At 42.5% G+C, this 18,908-nt stretch overlaps 1 protein-coding gene across 1 annotated transcript in view; it reads left to right on the forward strand.

Moving 5' to 3' along the window:
- tyw1 (tRNA-yW synthesizing protein 1 homolog (S. cerevisiae)) overlaps positions 1 to 18,908 on the forward strand; it is a 58,181-nt gene that overhangs the window by 23,748 nt on the left and 15,525 nt on the right. The window contains exons 12-14 of the mRNA XM_061047143.1: positions 2,561 to 2,738; positions 6,396 to 6,531; positions 11,157 to 11,267. Of these exons, the coding sequence (XP_060903126.1) occupies positions 2,561 to 2,738; positions 6,396 to 6,531; positions 11,157 to 11,267 (425 nt within the window). The remainder of the gene's footprint in view (positions 1 to 2,560; positions 2,739 to 6,395; positions 6,532 to 11,156; positions 11,268 to 18,908) is intronic.

Consider the following 18,908-nt stretch of genomic DNA (forward strand, 5'->3'; position numbering starts at 1 on the left):
GAAAAATCAAATATAAAGACTTTAAACTTACTTATTTTAAACTTGGTAAAGAGACTTACTACATGACAACATTTGAGCTTCCCACTGTGATCTGTACAGAAGGCTAAAACAGCCTCGATGGTGAATGCTTTAGAAACCTTTTCCTATGACTCTTGAAGTTTGTCGAGGCCGAGATAATGATGGGACGTCCCAGAGGACATGGAAGGTCTTTGATAATACTTGTATTCCCTTGAATCAATTCTGAGTCTTATAATTCAGCATCCATCGTTACAAGCTTGGATTAGAGCTCCGTGTCCGAGATGACACTCTGAGAGATCCTCTTCAGACAGAGACGGTCCATCCATCTCAGAGGATCTCAGAGGGAGGAGAGGATGTCAGCTCTCCGTTACTTACACCCTACGATATGTGCGCCTTTTAATGAGGTTTCACACACTTGACTTAACACACGGGCAGCGTCCTCCTCAGACCGTAGTTAGGAACGGAGTTAAGTGGTATTTCTCCTCGGGGACATTTTGGTCGTCTGCTGTGTTTGCAGTCGCTGTGAGAGATGTAACGTGTCCTTGGAAGGTAACACAGTATCCATCGCTTGAGTTGGAAAATGTTGCTAATGTATCGATGGTTCATAGAAAGTTTTAAACGGCATCTGAAGGCAGCAGTCCAACATTTGCTCTGCTCAACATTCACTGCACGTACTCTTAAATTAAATGGCATCTGCTGGAGCTATAGCAGTATTACATTAAATCCCCATGACAGTGTATGAAACTTCCCCTCCCCCCAAGCTTTTTCTATTTGTTTACTTGCTGCCTCCATCACAGTCTTGGCTTGTCGTTCAGCGTTTAATACTTTAGTCTGTCAGCAGGATGCAGGCTTACATGATGCTGCTACTTTTAAGTTCCCTTACCTTCAAATCCCCGACTGACAAATCCACAAAGATACACCTTCAAATCACAGATGGTGATATCTGCATATTCAAATAAACACTTGCACCATATCTCCCAGTCCGTCCCAGTGCCATGTGTCTGCTGGGTAACTTAACCCTCTCGCTAAATTAGACAGCCAATGTCCGAGATCTAAATGTGTCCTCAGTGGGATAGTCATTAACTATAACTAATGGAAATTGAGACTTTATTTCTCATTAAAGTCATTTCATCAGGTGAGGTAATCAAGCCGATTAACAGCGACGTTTGGTGCCGATGGCAGAGATTTGTCCTGTGTTTAATGCTCCAGTTAAACTTTTAATCTGAATTAGTTGTTGCCTTATATTTGATTTAGTCATCTTAAAGTTTTATAGCAACATCCAATAAATCTTTTACAACATTTCCTCCTTATTTTCTCCCTAAACTGAGCATATCTTTACAGACCCTGTGGATTCACAGAGATTTAGTCCAAGGGGGGAAAAAAGAGAGAGAGCGAGTGGAAGAGAGACTGGGCTCTGTGCCCGACTCCTGAGCTGATTCCCCTCCTCTCCCCTCCTCTCCTCTCCTCTCCTCTCCTCTCACCCTCTCTCCTCTCCTCTCCTCTTCTCTCACCCTCTCTCCTCTCCTCTCCTCTCCTCTTCTCTCTCCTCTTCTCTCACCCTCTCTCCTCTCCTCTTCTCTCCTCTCACCCTCTCTCCTCTCCTCTTCTCTTCTCTCTCCTCTCACCCTCTCTCCTCTCCTCTCCTCTTCTCTCACCCTCTCTCCTCTCCTCTTCTCTCACCCTCTCTCCTCTCCTCTCTTCTCTCTCCTCTTCTCTCACCCTCCCCTCCCCTCTCCTCTCCTCTCCTCTCAACCTCTCTCCTTTCCTCTCCTCTCCTCTTCTCTCACCCTCTCTCCTCTCCTCCTCTCACCCTCTCTCCTCTGCTCTCTCTCTCCTTTCCTCTCCTCTCCTTCTCTCACCCTCTCTCCTCCCCTCCCCTCTCCTCTTCTCACCTCTCCTCTCACCCTCTCTCCTCTTCTCTCCTCTCCTCTCACCCTCTCTCCTCTGCTCTCTCTCTCCTCTCCTCTCCTCCCCTCCCCTCTCCTCTTCTCACCTCTCCTCTCACCCTCTCTCCTCTTCTCTCCTCTTCTCTCACCCTCTCTCCTCTCCTCTCACCCTCTCTCCTCTGCTCTCTCTCTCCTCTCCTCTCCTCTCACCCTCTCCTCTCCTCTCATCTTCTCTCCTCTCCTCTTCTCTCACCCTCTCTCCTCTCCTCTCACCCTCTCTCCTCTCCTCTCACCCTCTCTCCTCTCCTCTCATCCTCTCTCCTCTCACCCTCTCCTCTCATCCTCTCCTCTCTCCTCTCCTCTCATCCTCTCTCCTCTTCTCTCCTCTCTCCTCTCCTCTCACCCTCTCTCCTCTCTCCTCTCCTCTCATCCTCTCTCCTCTCCTCTCACCCTCTCTCCTCTCCTCTCCTCTCACCCTCTCTCCTCTCCTCTCATCCTCTCTCCTCTCCTCTCTCCTCTCCTCTGGTTTTGTGTAATTACTGACTTTGACCTCCTCTGGTCTTTGCAGTGTTGACATGTATGCATCGACATGTGAGCCCCCCGTCCTCTCATGTATGGGAGACATTGATTAAATCAACACCTCTCTGTCCCTCCAGGTGTCCCAGGGGTGAAGCCTGAGCGGTATGAGGAGGGTTTGAAAGTCAAGCACTGCGCCCTCTCCCTGGTGGGTGAGCCAATCATGTATCCTGAAATCAACACCTTCATCCGCCTCCTCCACTCCCACAACATCTCCAGTTTCCTGGTCACCAACGCACAGTTCCCACAGGAAATCAGGTAAGGGCAAAACAAACACACACACACACACACACACACAGCCTGCAGGTTTGTTGCTATTTACTTCTTGCTGCTCCCAAAATATCCAGCCAATCTGTTTTGGCTTATTACTCCATGTTTTTGTTGTATATTTGTATTTCCTGCCTCAGCAAGCTGTTGTCTTTGAAGTCTTGTGGAATAAATTAGAAAGCAGGGAGCATGAGTGTGTCATTGTAATATTGTTTACAAAGAATCAAAAGGTTTCAGTCGGCACAATCACAAGAGCTGTGTCCTCTTTTAACGAGGAGGAAGCAATAAGTGATGTCGAACAGAGTTGTTTGTCGTCATTAAAAGATACAAAATCAGCAATAAATGATCAAATATTGCCTCATTTCTGGATGGTTTCAGACGTTACGGAGGCGGGCTTGTCTAAACCTCTACAAGAACTGTAGAGGGCATTAAGGACCAGTGTTGGTTTAATTTAGTTCTGAAACATGCTGTGACTCTCGGACCACCTGCTGCTGTCGACAAACAAACATCTAGTGAACCAAAGTGATCATGAAATGAAGCGTTTTCCACAAAGTTAAAGAAAAAGATGCCATTTTACAAACTGTATTGATCCCCCAGTGACTTTTCAACGTTTCCCTCTGTTATTGAGAGACATGCTGCACACACAGGCTCACATTACTCACACAAACACAAACAGGATGGACATGCAGTGATGGAGAGACGTCAGAGTGTGGCGGCTGCACAGAGACGGGCGCCCTGTGCAGTTTGGTGCTTTGGTGCCTTGATCAAGGGCTACAGCGGCCATGCCCAGGAGGATAACTGGCCCCTTTTGTAGCAACCAATCCAATTCCATTATTGGTCTGTACTGGGACATGAACCAGTGACCCAAGTCCCCACTGATGGAGCTACTTCTGCCCCAGCTCCAGTGATGCTGCATCCTCTTACTTCAGCTGTCTTCAAGTTAACTTCCCTGCCTGGTCTGCTGTGACCTGCTGTGATGTAATATTGGATTAAAAATCAAAGCGTATATGAGCTGAGAGTTCAGGTAACCCATTCTTTGAGTTCATTGAACCAGTTCTTACAAACACAGGTATTTCCCTTACCTGATGCATTTACAGTAACTCAATGAAACATTAATGAAAGACACTATGACCTCAGGTTGCTTTATGTGCACACGATTGTTTAGTTTCACACTCAAACTCACATACACCTTCCTTTGCTACATGGAATGTCAAAGTGTTGTGTCTGAGGAGAAAACCCTGGACTGACTGACTGATTGACGTTCTTCCAGGCACTGCAGCTTCTACTCGGCACTCTGTCAGCTGTAGCTGAATCCACCTCTCTGACATATTTGTGTAAAGAGATAAAAGAAAGAAAACACTCTTTCATCCCATGTACTGTAGTGCACAGTACTACAGTGTGAGGTGTTAGAGGAACTTGTCAAAAGTGTTTTCAGGGTCGACGCTGTCATGCACTGAACAAACCTGTCTCTTGTTTTATGCATGTTGTTAGTTTACAGACGGGTTTGTTTTTGCTTCTTTTTTATATATTTATCTCTTTTGGTTGTAGAAAACTTTTCTAACACCTAAAGTTTATTTTCAAAAGTTGTTATTTTATTCTACCAGTTCACTTCCACATAGACAAAAAAATTATCTCTGACTTCCCGACATTTGGAGTGCTCTTGTGAAATATATTTCTGTACAGAAATTATGAAAACAGAGCCGTTTGTTTGCGACAAAACAGCAATTTTCTAGTATGTGGCTGACCGAAAATCAGGGGATTCTCACTCTGCGTTACATCAATTTGGACGAGCACAGGTGCACCAATTTCCGCGCGCAATTCCAGTCACGCTCGTCTTCTGAGATTGCTTTTCCCGTTCTCTGAATCAGTTTGGCAGCTGCTGAGCACTTCATTAAATACACCAGTAAGGTTTGACAAAACATGCCCACAAGTAGATGTCAAGAACATTCTTTTTTCAAAGTTAAAATCGTCTCAGGGAAAAAAATTCTTCCTTCAAATATTTACTGTGCTGTAAAGGAGGAACGGCGTCCATAAGACATCTGAAGGAGAACATTTGAATGACCTGTTGTAAGCTCTATGATGATATGATATTCTGATAATTGTGGGGGCTTGAGCATCTGCATTGTAAGTCATAGTTTGATCAGTGTCTGGTAATGCAATGGATCCTTCCATCAGGAAGGCCAGTCTCATCCAGGTCAAAGTGATCCTAGTTAATAGAGGCTCTGTACATTTGACCTGCCTGAATAAAACAGTAGGGGCGTAGACAGCCTAGCGATCAGGTGGTGCCCCGTTACACATTGCAGACGAGGTATAACTGGGACGTTAATATTCCAAACTTGAACTGGCACTATGTGAGAAAGTTTCTGTCCAGATGTTTATCTCGGTTTCTGTCGCTCTACATGTCCTTTGACCTCGAATCTGGAGCTGCCACTCTGTCCAGCAGCTTTGCAGCCCGTCATCAGGACACTTGAGTCTGACATAGCGAGTGTGTCAGCAAACCAGCCTGTCACAGTCTGTCTTCAATTATCATCCTGCAGGTTTGAGAGGCGAGGACAGCAGGTGTCAGACTTATTTTTTCTCCCCCTGTCTGCCAGAATCACCTGGTCAGAGTCAGTGATGAGCTGTTGCGGTTTTTTTCAGTCCCTGGTCTGTGAACTTCCTCTACAGAGAGTCAACAGAAACAGGCAGAAGTAGTCTAATGGCTTCGTCAGAATATCAGTTATTTCTGCCTCTCTGTGTTTACGTTATTGCTTCCATCCATTTAAAGACACATGAGAGGGTTATACACTCTTTGTTTCAGTGATGCACTTATTCCAACTCGTCTGGTTCTGTTTATTATTCTGGTTCGTTCCCCTGCTCTTACAGATTGTGCCAGAGGGCAACTACTTGCAAATAAGTTAATGTCTTTCCTAATTTAATATTGATGAGAAGCACTCCTAGTTTTTCACAGCTTCCTTCTTCTCCACCCCCCACCCCCTTCATTTTCCCTCCATCTGCCCATGCCTTGGATTTGTTACATTTAGCACAACTACATAACGTGTTTGCTTTACTGTGTGTGTATTTATGTATCTACTTTAAATCATGGTGGGAGAGGAAAGGTATAAAGAGTGGAGATACGCCCAGATCCATTTTCTGCCCGAGTGTTTCTGCCTCGTCTCAGACTGAAATAGTTCAACGATCGGCTTCAGAAAGCTGACAGTAATTCAATAATGTGAATCTAATAGTATAAATGTTTGATGACATTAAGGGAGGGGAACATTTCTCACCTATTTTCATTTAGAAATATTTTTTAAAATACTCTTTCTGGATCTCCTTCTATCCCCTCTCATCCCTAACACAGTCCCATCAGATGTTCATCATGAGTCTGGTTCTGGTCCAGGTTTCTGCCTCCTAAAGGACGTTTTTTCTGGCGGCTAAATGTTGCTTAGTGCTCCTGATGGATTCATGTTTAGTCTTTGTAGTTAACATAACAATGAGTAAGGCTTGTTTGTGCTCACATGTCTTGAGTTCACACATTTGTTATGAATTTATTTATAAATAAAGATCGATAGGTTCCTTGTTCTGTTCTAACTCTCTCATCAGACTCTCTTCCTCTCTCTTGAACTCGATCACTCTTACATTTCTCTCCATGTTTTCTGTCGTTCTCAGGACTCTGGTGCCGGTCACTCAGCTGTATGTCAGCGTGGATGCGAGCACTAAAGACAGCCTGAAGAAGATCGACCGTCCACTGTTCAAAGACTTCTGGCCTCGCTTCCTGGACAGCCTCCGGGCGCTGGGGGAGAAGGTGGGCAGAGCTGGTTTTGTTTGTTTTGTGTCGTTTGTCTGAGCTTGAACAAAATGTTGAACTGTACTACAGTGTAAGGAGAGAAGTGAGAATGTGTCTGTTCATTGAAATCTACCTCTATTAATAAACGAGAATGATTACTGTACAGTTTCACAAATGAAAAACACCATGCAGAATGAAGGCCATAAAAACAGGACGAGATTTTCATGAAAAGAAATTCAAGAAATTGTGCCTGCTTACAAGAGCAATATTTACAAATGAGATTATTCTGCTTTAACATTCTGCATGAAAATATAAAAACATCATCTTTACCGTGAAGGATTTGAAAGTGCTCTTCTACTTTGATTCAAAGTCATGTTTACATGTGGTGTGGATCGATAATTGTAGTCCAAAAGTTATCACACAGCTGAAACCTGTAGCCCGACTGAGGCCTCAGAAAGCTCTTATTGGTGGAGTCCTCCACATTGACCAAATTCTTTAGGATGGCAACAAGATGCCAATAAACTCAAAGAAGCCCCTCACACCTTCATCACTTTATCAAAGAGGAGATAGAGATCTCATGATTGACTCCTGGGACTTCAGCAGCATTGCTTTATCAGAGTTGATTATCCACTGGCGTCCTGTGTAAATGAAAACATCCAGATGTGTACATTTCTATTAAGCCTCACCCCTGTAGCAGTTTAAAAAAAAAAATGGATCCAATAACCTTGCACATATTTTTTTTCCCCGACATTCCTGAGCAGGGGACGATTATTATCACAGCCTTGCTGCATCAAGCCACAAGAGCTCTCGTGTGAATCTATTTCTATCTGTTAGTGCTTCCTTAAAGCCGACGGGAGGAAATGGAGGGGCTTCCTATGAAACAACCATCAGAAAGTTGTGAGCTGTGAAGTCTCTCACAGGGACCTTCTGTTACACCTGTCTGTTATTGGTCCACTTCCTCTTGTTTAATGCTTTAGCAGACAATGGACACTTTCATTAGCACCCCGCTGGAGATGTTGTTCACTGCATAGCTCGAGATCATGGATCACTGCGCTCTGATTGCTTCTACATCACCATATTCACCCCAGGCTGATAAGTAAATGTCAGTGTGAGGTCACTGCAGGGGGGGCAGGGGGGTATATATATTCAAGCATTGTGAAGTCAAGTTGCTCATTTTGTCTCGCCACTGTGTAAAGTCTGTGTCCGTCTTCATGACATTCAATAATCATAGATCCTCTCCTGTTGCACTCATCCTCATCCAGCCTGAATAGACGCAGAGAGGCTGCACCGCATGCTGTTCAGCATTCTGTTCACTATCGGATCATTTATGTTAAACCTACATTCAAACAACTGATGGTAATAGGCATCGAGCATATCTGATGTATGCTGCTGGTAATTATGTGCATGTTGCCATTACAGTAGTCCAGATGGACCACAGATTGACATTTTGGCCCACTGGCACATTCACTGCACACTCCCTAGAATCTCATTATTTTGAACGCTGCATCACAGTCTGGCAGTCAGGAGGAGCCATCAATCTACAGAATTACTCTTGAACTCTGTATGAATGATCTCTGGGGATACACGGGGCTCGAAGGTACAGCCGGTTTTTCCCCCTAATCAGAAGATTGGCAGTTGATCCCCGACTGCTGCATTCTGCATTATAGAAAAAAAAAACGAATGACCCAAAAACCCCATGGGTGTGTGATTTCAAAGATCCTGCAGCCTGCCGCTTTGCACAGCAGCGTCTGCGATCAGTGTGTGAATGTGTGTGTGTGAGGGTGGAAGTGGCAGTACTGTAAAGCCCTTTGGTTGGAGAGTACACTTGAATAGTGTTGTATGAATGCAGTCCAGTTACCATCTGTTGTGCACTGTCTTGTCCATGTCACACGATGGACACACTTGGAATGACAGCTCGTCTTAAATCTGCTTTATGAACACGTCAGCACAGGTTTCAGTCAGAAAGAAGCATTGAGCACTTTCTTTTCTCCACACTGGACTTCTGTAGATGTTAAGTTGTCAAAATGTTCAGCAGATACTTTTCCATTATACAGTGTTTAAAACAATCTCCATTATGTAAATGATCTATGGGGTTAAAATGTACCAACACTGTAAAAAAAAATAATAATAATTACAGATCTTCATATTTTAAACTCAAAGCTGCCACTAGCCACCAGAGGGGGGCGCTGTCTAAAGTGCACAAAACATTTCAGTACAGAAACATTGCAGAGTTTTTGTGTAGTTTAGACACTGTGCAGAAGTTTGCCTGCAAGTTCAGTGTTTCCCCTACCACTATATTAGGGGGGCGGCCCGACCCCCCCCAACGACCCTCCCCGCCCCCCCTTGAAGGTCAAGTTATAAAAAAAAAAAAAAAAAAGAAAGTCATTTAAGGATACCTTTCCGATAGAACAGGACAGCTGTCATTAAAAGTTACGCATGAACACCAAGATTCCTTCAAGTGTTTGTGTCGGCGTCCGTCTGCTGAAGCTGTAAACCGAGGGGAAACACTGTAAGTTGTTTTGCATAAAACAGGATATGACCCAACATTGTGTGCCTGGGACTTAAATTCAGTTGCCATGGTTTCGAGTCAGGTATCAATATTGGATTTTTATTAAGACCGTGTCTTAGTTTAAAATTCTGGTATCGTGACAACCCTAGAAATATCTGGCATGAATATTATTTTCCTGTTGTTAGTGTGTTTGAAGAGTAATTATTTCAGTATTTTGCCTTTGAGCTGTCAGTCGTCTGTAGCTCATGGAAACAGAAAAACAAAATGTTATTGTTAAAAACTTGGTCATTCTGTTTCTGTATTTCAGAGTAGTGCACAGTTATTGATTTGAGTGTTGGGTTATTGTTGATAAATGAAGATAAAATGGAAGAAGGTACAAAGTGTTTGTTTATTCATTTGCAGTAGATGTTTTCCCCCCCGACATATTCAGGCATGGAGTTTTTACTTCTTATTCTATGTGATTTTAATGTTTTTTATTATATTACAGATTGTCCAAAACCGATGTTGAGTCATTAAATATGTATGAATTTTATCAGACATTTATTCCATAAAAGCTCGTGTTGTTATTTATTATTGTCAGCTGGTTTGATTTGATTTGGAGTGTTTTAAGTGCGCTGGTGTTTTTGCACATGTGCACCTTGGTGTAATTTTACATTTTCTGTCTGCAACTCTCAAGTTTCTAAAAATAAACTCCCCGTCTCCCCCTGTGTCCCTGCCTCAGCTCTGGATTCCTAAGTCTACATTTCATGGTGGGCTCTATCTCCATCCTTCCCGAGCTCTTATCCCTCCTCTGTGTTCTCAGGCTGACAGCCTTCCTCGTCTCCTCCACCTGGCCTCGCTGTCAGTGTGCTCAGGGATGGATAGAGTTGTGCCTCAGTGTCAGATTTGGAGTAAAGCCAGCTTGAAATACCTCACCTTCCTACTTCTTCCGGCCAATTATCCCCTTCCCCGCTGGGCTGAAAGGACCTCGTGTTATAGATAACCTTCCAGTGAGATAGTGAGGGAGACTTCTCCCATTGTCATTTACCTGTTTCTTAGTCGTATCTGTTTCTCCTCTCCTCTCACCTTCGCTCACCGCCTCACATGTCTTTGTTCCTGTCCAGCACGGTCTCAGTAATCCTCTCCTTCTGCTTTAGAGGCAACAACAATAGGCTGGATCTGGAACACAGAACAGTGAGGAACGCTTCAAAATGAAAGATACACTGATGGCCAGATCAGGTTTTCTTTATTTGAACTCAATCCCATACTCTATATTCGTTATATGCCAAATATAGTCCGGCCTAATGTCAACATTTATAGCACAAACAACTCAGAAGAGGCCCACATTCAAATGTGATCGCTCAGTAAAAAGCCTGTGTGGACCTTTAATGAAGCTCTTCCCCTCGACTGTTGAACAAAATGCAAAGTGAGTTTCTACATCCCCAAGCAAAGCCTCACAAAACAAATCAAATTCAAACAATTTAAACAAGACTCAGAGGAATAGTGTGCATGTGAATGGTTGCATTTTTATTTATTCCTTTCATTTTAATGACCTCACAAAGTTTGCTCACGCAGCCCTACCTGAAGGCGCTCACTGCTCTTTATATTCTTTGTGCACTACACAGTATTCTTTCTCTGACAATAAAATCGTGTAGTTTCCAGATGTTATATGGAACATTTTATTAATGTGCTCTAATCAAACAAAGGGTTTTAAGTAGTTAAAAATGTGTTTGACGGTTGATACCATCCCCTGATCCTCATCATTCAGTTCAGCTCGACGAATCCTGAACAGATGCAGGTGTGTTTACCACAGTTGTGTGAGCGATAGAAAACATGCAGACCTTCACCTCACAGATCTGTTCTAATCAGAGATGCAGAAGGAGGTTGACAGGACATCTGTGAGACACGCTGTGATGCCTGATGAGGACAGGTGTGACTAATGACAAACTGCAGCGGCCATGATTTGAAACAAATACTGAAATTTTGAGAGTCTGAATTTGGATTTAATTTTTCAATCAAAGTGTTTATTTAGGACTTCCAAAAAGAGGAACTAAAATACTTTAAATGTGTAACAAATTATACTCCAGCAGTGTCATTTTAATGTCCTGACTTTGAAACCTTTTTCTTCAAACCCCATCCCTTTGTGTCTCTGCAGAGGCAGAGGACGGTGTACAGACTGACGCTGGTCAAAGCCTGGAACGTGGAGGAGATGCAGGCGTACTCCGAGCTCATCGCTTTGGGCCAGCCAGACTTTGTGGAGGTCAAGGTACGGTCCAACAGCACGTATTATATATCTACTTTTTCGTTTTTCTGCTTAGTTAATGTTGTATTTATCTGTAGCTATCACTTCATCAGGGCACCACATTGTTTTCTTTGCTGTACTGAATTTTACAGAAAGCAAAGCTCGTCACATTCACTCCTCTTCAAAGAGTTTGTGAAGAGCAAGCAGCTCGAGCCTCAGCGCTGTTGACATAATGAAATTAAAATCTAAGCCCATGATAACTCCTCCCACATATTCTTTATCTGCAGAAGTCGACACAGTGAAGACAAAAACAAAAAAAGAGTAAAAACTAAGTCTTCTTTTATTCCCAGTTGAGAAAAAGGGAAGATATTTAATGTAAATTTAATTGGCAGCATTTCCATTAAGATCCATTTAATAACTTCAAAAGCCTTAGACATGCTGAAATATTTCAAATGAAAGCAAATCATCAGCATCTTTTTCTCTAGTCTTTCTGGCAGTTCACCACTTTAAAAACATCAAGGGAACGCGCTGAACAAACATCTTAATATTTCAAATCAAAGAGAAACTTTATAACAGCTTCATAACATTTATCATTTCTGTTTCATCGGACCCGGAAATGCTTCAAAAAGTCCCGTTAAATATCGTGACAACTCCTCCAAAGAGCTCAAGTGATTGTTTTTTTTTTAGTTATTTGAAGCTTCATCATTTAAAACTTTGAAACGTATTCGTGTTAAAATGAATTTACAGGGCTCAACTTGATAACATTATAATGACCCGCTGGCCTGGATGCGGTATTAAAAGACTCTGGGACAGCTCATTATACGGTCCAAGTTGAATACTGCCTAAGAAATATAAACAGTAACACAAAAACACAATCTTGGCTTTGGGGCGATCATGGAAACAAGATAATCGAGATGAAACGATGACTGTGCTTGCCCAGTAGCGCTTGTTTTGTCCGCAGGTTTTGTCATGTTTGGTAAATGTTTCAACGTGTTGGTTGTTATATTTTTGCATATTAACTGCATGTGAGGCAGATATTGTAAAATCAATGCGTAATCGTATTTAATAATCGTGATTTCAATATCAATCAAAATCATCATATTATGATTTCTGCCATATCCGAGCAACCTCAGCTCATATTCACTGTTTCACACTATTTTCCTGTGACACTGATGTTGTGTCAGTGTTTTATTTTAGAAACACTCACATTATACACTCAGGCACTGCTTGTGCATTATGGTAAAAAGGTTTTTTAAAACCACCAGTTTGTGGCATAGCCAAACTAAAATAAACATTTAAATTAAACCAGCGGAGGAGCCGAGGGAGAAGGTCATAGAGAATAAAAACAACAAAAACCCGCCAACCGAGGGGGCGATAACTCACTTTTACACCCGATTGTTTTTCTTTTGTTTTTTGACTGTCCCTGGGCAGAGCGAGCTTGTCAGGGATCGTGACAAGCCACTGGCCCAGAATGTCGACCTCTGGTTTTAGTTTGTGTTACTTGGAAGAATCATAAACCTTGCCTGTAAATACCTCGATCGGACCATTTTGTACATTTGAATTCAGTTTGATGGTTTCGCCTTAATCTTGTAAATGGAAATAGGTAACTGAAGTTGCTTTAACACATTTGAAATAAGATGAGACTTGATTTTCAGCTTTTTTGGAGAAGGGACTTTGTGTTGTTGGGGAAAAAAGAGACTTGATGTCTGAAGAAGATTTAGTGACACTGATCATCATCCGGTGTGTGACTGACACTGACAGTTATTCAGTTCCTAACATCAACCCTGCTGCGATGCAGACGCCGCCTCAGGTTAATTGTAGTCAGAATTTGTTTCCATACGGACGTCACTAGATGGACCGGTGTAATAACTCAGCAGAACAGCAATCTGTGCACCGCCTCAACCATATCCAGGTCATTTGGCGGGCATGATAATAATAGTAGGGGGAAAGGGCACACGTTGGTAGTCTCAGCCATGGTTGTCATGGCGACAGACCTACCTAGGGCAGTTTTTCATTATTCAGAGCTCACTTTAAAGTATGATTTCAGTAAGAATAAGAGGAAGTAGTTGTAGTAGTAACGTCAGAAATAGACTCAATGTTTCTGTCTGTCCATGTTAGTGTCAGGATTTTGTTTTTATTTGTAATCTTTAACATTGAATTCTTCAGTTTTGAAACGGCTTTGTGCGCCAGTCTAATCCAATTCCCGTTTACACCCCACACGTCTGTTGTGGTCCTGTAATCCTGCTGCAGTGACCCTCTGTTGATGTTTCCCTCCCCTCTGTGATCAGCTCACACATGCTTTTGTCCACGTCTTTTGTTTCTTTAAATAGATTTTTTTTAAAACCTCAAAAACCGAATTGAAGCTCCTTCACAGTCGGGTGACTTCATATCTAAAATAATGTTGCAGTGTTTGCTTTGCTGCCTGGTGTCTCTGCTGCTTCTTGATTTATTGTTTCTATCTATTTCACGTCACAGACTTCATCATGCTGTTGTATTTTTTATTTACTACTGGGCTTGAACTTGTCGAGGTAAGCTGTGAGCAGAACTGGACTCAGCGGTGCATTTCTTCCTGTGTGGTTGGTGAAGCTTTTGATGAATGGATACATTATTTTATTTATCATGAAAAAAAGAGTGAAGTCAAACTCTCTCTGGGCTTATTGTTCTGAGCTCTGTGTTCATACGACACGACACGGAGCTTCCTTCAGTTTGTTTATGTTTCACATGTTTGACTTGCCACCACGTAGAGGAAGAAAACCGGCCCCGCCCACTCAGAGACACAAAATTTATGGAGAACCAACAAACTTTCCAAAGTGAAGAAAATATGTTATTTGGTATAAAATACTTTAAAGAAATAAGTACTGAGTCATCTTTGACCAGTCGTGGAAATGAATGTGGAAGACTAAGGGAGGCTCGGAGGTTGGGGGAGGAGGGGAGGCTGAAGGGACAGCTTTGATTTGGTCTGGGAGACTGATGCTGAAGTTTTAACACCTACTGGACATCGACTCTGAAAGATTCATATTACTGTAAAAACTTCCAAGTCAGACTGGTACATTTTATTCCTTTTTTTCTTTCGCACATGTTTTGTGCCTCCTCTGCATAAAAAACTTTAGTTGAACTTGCTGTTGAGTGCATTTTATCCTTTGTTCTTTTTAGACTTTGCCTAGGCTCTGTCTAAAATTAGGCCAGCACAATTAATTGACTCCACCACTTCAAAAAGCAAAGATAAGAGGGAGTCCTGACCTTTGAAGTCGGCTAAAGTTGAGATGGAGTTGTTTTCTCTTTTCATTTCACTGCAGGGGTGCGAGAGCTAATTGGTTTAACAAGGTGATCTGTTTATTTGTAAGGTCTTATTCTGCCTCCCAACATACACATATGAACACATCCCCCCCCCCCCTCCTCTTGTTTAGATGCAAATGTACAGGTATAAATTGTGTCCTAGAGACAAAGTTAGCATTCATGAAGCACCTCATAGACCCCCTCATGGGAGTACCTCCACTCCTCCTCCTCTGATTTTAAATCCAGAACACATCTCAGTGCTGCGCTCCCCGTCCCCTCTGCCTGCAGCTATTGCAGCTCTTACTTCCTTAACCTTCATTTTTTTTTCCAGGCTCGCTTCTCTGAGTTGACTGCTTCTTCTCAGCAGGTTACCCTCGGTTACACTGAATCACACCTGGGAACTGCCCGGCATGAGCAAGGTCCTATCAGCCAATAGCAGGATGGAGCATATTGGGGTTAAGTGCTTGACTGAAGGACACCCTAACAGTGGGTAATGACGGGGAGCAGCGGGGTCCTAATGACACATCATTACCAGAGAGCATACGCTTATCTCGGAAACAGACCAGTCACAAATTAATGGAGGAAAAAAAAATCAAGATGGAAGACAAAGACGTTCTTCTTCTTTCTTTCTACTCTCCAGTGGATTTCAGTCAGTGTGAAACCTGCTGAATGTTAATGTCAGTTTTTGTTTACATGTTTCATTGTTTTCATGCTAATCGAGCAAAAAAAAAAAGCATTTCCATTATTTTTCCAACTTGTTTGCATTTCCAGTTTCATTCTGATCATGATCTGTTTACTAGTCTAATCTTGTATTTAGATCTCTTAAGAAATGCCAGACTCTTCAAGAGAACTTGAGACAGTCATAGTTTACATGCACAGTTAATGAACCACAGTTACAGCTCGTTTAAGATGTAGACATGGACTACTGTTCTGGTCTCAGTAAACAGTAAGCACTTTATTTGTAGACAGAACATGTCAGACTCTGCTACAGTAGGTGGAAATATACTCTTTCAGCTATTACTATTGGGCCTTATAAGATAAGATAATCCTTTATTTATCCCACAACGGGGACATTTACAGTGTTACAGCAGCAAAGATTGCGAACAAAAAGTGAACACAGTACAATTTAAATACAAAAAAGAAAAATTAAGAATGTACAAAAAAAATAGATAGATACCACAATATAGATTTAAAAAAATTATGTTTTACTGATTACATCAAATACTGTCATCAACTGACAAACAAGTTGGCAGCAGCAAACCAGATGTGTTTCCAACAGTGAAAACATTGTGGTTGAGACCCTCGTTTAGATATTTTCCTGGCTTTCTTCTGTCCATTTATGCTGCAAGACTTCAGTGTCAAAGCCCAATGTGGGATCTCTGGAGAAAACCGTGAATGTCTCCGGTGTATATGCAAGAGTGCATCGATTCCCAGCAGCATGATCGAGGTGTGTTAGTCTAGCTTCAAGACTTTCAACTCAACTTGAGCCTGGACACGTTTAATGTTATGTAAAACTGTTTAATGCTTCTTTCTCAAGTAGCATCACAAATCTTAAGTAACCAAATGTAAGGCATCCTAATAAAACGTGGTTGAGTGGGCACAACACATGTTGCATGATCCTCAATGTTATCAACACCTGGTGTCCACCTTTGTTGTGTGGCCTTTTATTTAATTTAAACATTTGAATCAGGAGAAGATTTTCTTTAGGTGAAGCAGCGACTTGTTTCTGTCTCCCTGTCTGTGTGCTTTCCCACTCTTGTTGCATCGTTGTGCGGATGCTGCAGAAAGGAAGCACAAAAAGTGGATGCAAATTTATTATATAAACGAGAGCAAACCCCCGATGTTCTGATTTGAACATTTAATGTAGCACAACATGCTGTCAGCCCACATTGAAGCACGGTAAACAGAGAAGAGTTCACAGGTTTTATTTATTTGTATCAACATCAGCAAGCCGGAAATGAAAATCAGGAGCATCTCAAGCTGGACGTTCCAGGGAACCATCTGGTGTAGATTCTTGCTTAACAGTGCGGTTTCATTTTTGCACTTTTTTTTGCTCCTATTTGAAAAAAACAAAAATCTGAACTTTCAGCACTGTCAGAAAAGTGCAGCAGTCACAAGTTTTCTGCTTCAAATAATGAGAAGAGGGGAGCCGGTGGTGTAATGAGGGGTGCCTGCAGTTGGACAGACGATGCATGCTGTGTGGAAACCAAAACTTTACTAAGGGGGCCAACAGGCAGCAAGGAATAGAGGAGTAAGCTCCTTATATGAAATCTAACGAAGCTCCCACTCCTTCAATCTGCCCTCCATATAAATCATTCTGTGTGTACGGGCCGCTGCATGACGCTGATGTGAGGGGTTACATGGTGTAGTGGCAATTTCTTCTTGTGTGTCATATAAAAATCACTCGATTTCTTATTTTATTCGTAATTCCACTTGTTTCCAGAACAGATCCAAAATGAATATATCAAAACTCAGGTCACGATCAAAAAACATTTGCTGCGTGGCTCCTATACCTCCACCGCAGTCCACAAACAAAAAACCATCTACCTTTTTTCTCACCACCTGTGCATCGCACCCAAATTAATTAACTCGGCTCCACCCGTAACACAAAACACCTGCCCAAATAAATCCATTATTCACCATAAAGGTGTCCATGTCAAATCAAGTACTTCTCATAAATTAATACTTATTTCTAACAACACAAAAAATATACTCTAACGCAAACTTAAATCCTACTTCTGAAACTAAAGTTACCATGATTAAAATCTGCACATGGTAGAGAAGCAGCTGACAGTAAACTAACATTTATCAGAATGTCTTTATGTTTCCTGGGTTTGGCATTCTGAATCTGATCAACTTCGATCAGGTTACTGATAGAAGACGTTACCAACAGGCCTGTTTTGAGCATTTACAGAAACTGAATCGTGACAAAAGTGATCTCATGGACGCTTTTCAAATGGAGCAGGTCTACACTGCGCTCCTCTCTTTCAGGCCTGGAGGGCATTCAGTCCACTTTCTTCAGAGAATTTGATTCCTCTTAAAGGTCCCATATTCTGCTTTTTCTGGTTTTATATGCTCTTTAGTGTGTTTTCCAAGTGTCCTGTGCATGTTTAGGCACATCTATGTGCAAAAATTCAAAGTCCGCGGAAACGCAGCTTCTCCTACGTCCTCCTGTTAGCTGTAGCATTAGCTGCATGTAACGCTCGGTTCTAGGCCCCCTCGATAAAAATGTGTCAGTCCGACGTCATTGTCAGTGTGAGATCACTGATCTAAGCCCATTGGCTCGTTGTGGCAAGCCCTGCAGCTCATGTTGCACGCCCGTTAACTTCTGTAGCACGCCCACGATATGCCGTAGCCTGCGGTAGCACAGTAGTGCTAAGGTGCTAATGTTCATGCTCCCCTCGGACGGAGCCAGTGGCTGCATTCCCAATATGGTAAAAGAGGCGGGACATTTCCGAGAACCGTGCTGAGCGACTGACCAATAACGACAGAGCGGCTCGGCAGACCAATCAGAGCAGACAGTGTGGGCTCAACAGAGTGTAGCTGACGGACTCAGACGTAGAGGGAGCAAGGAGGAGCAAGTACATGAAAACAGACACTTTTTTCAGACTTCAGCTATTGTGAACGTACAAAAGTAGGAACATAGATTAAATATACGAACCCCAAAAAGGGCAGAATATGGGCTCTTTAACATATTAATATATTTTCCCATCATTCTTTGATTCCTGGTCCCTGTCTCTCACATCTGCACGCCGTGTCCTGAGGCACTCCACTCTTTCCTTTACCCCCCCACACTCAGTTATCCTTCTTCTTTCCTCCTTGAATTCTAATCAGTCTCTTTAACTGCGCTCTTCTTCTCATGCGTTGTCATGCTCTGTAAATGCCAAATCAATTTTGAGTCGACTGTGCAAATTGATTTTAACCAGCTGTGTGACAATTAACCAGCTGTGCGACAATTAAAGGACCCCCCCCATCCTTCCCTCCTCTCATTCCTTGACATTAAGCTCCCCTTCTTACATGTTGTGTTTTTTCATTGCTCCTCGGGTAATCAAGAAGTTGCTTCTAGAAGGTGTTGTCTTCCTGATTGAGTTTATGATCCGCTGTTAATGGTTGAAAAACACACACCTCTTGTTTTTGAGACTTCCCATGAGACTCAGTCTGGCTTTTCTATTATATAAGATTTCTCCAGAAAAGAGCGTATTGATCCGCGGCTACGTGGCATTTCAGCGAATCAGAGAGAGCACAGCACTAACAAGACAGCGGGGAGTATCGGACCGGACAGGTAATCAGAGATACCCATCAAATGTAGCTCGTGGGCTCAGACTGAGGGAGCAAGAACGATGTCAATAAAGTTCTGAGTTTATAGAAAATATAGCCTCAGTCGCATCT

Source organism: Labrus mixtus, chromosome 9 (assembly GCF_963584025.1).
Source record: "Labrus mixtus chromosome 9, fLabMix1.1, whole genome shotgun sequence".
NCBI classification, from domain to species: Eukaryota; Metazoa; Chordata; class Actinopteri; order Labriformes; family Labridae; genus Labrus; species Labrus mixtus.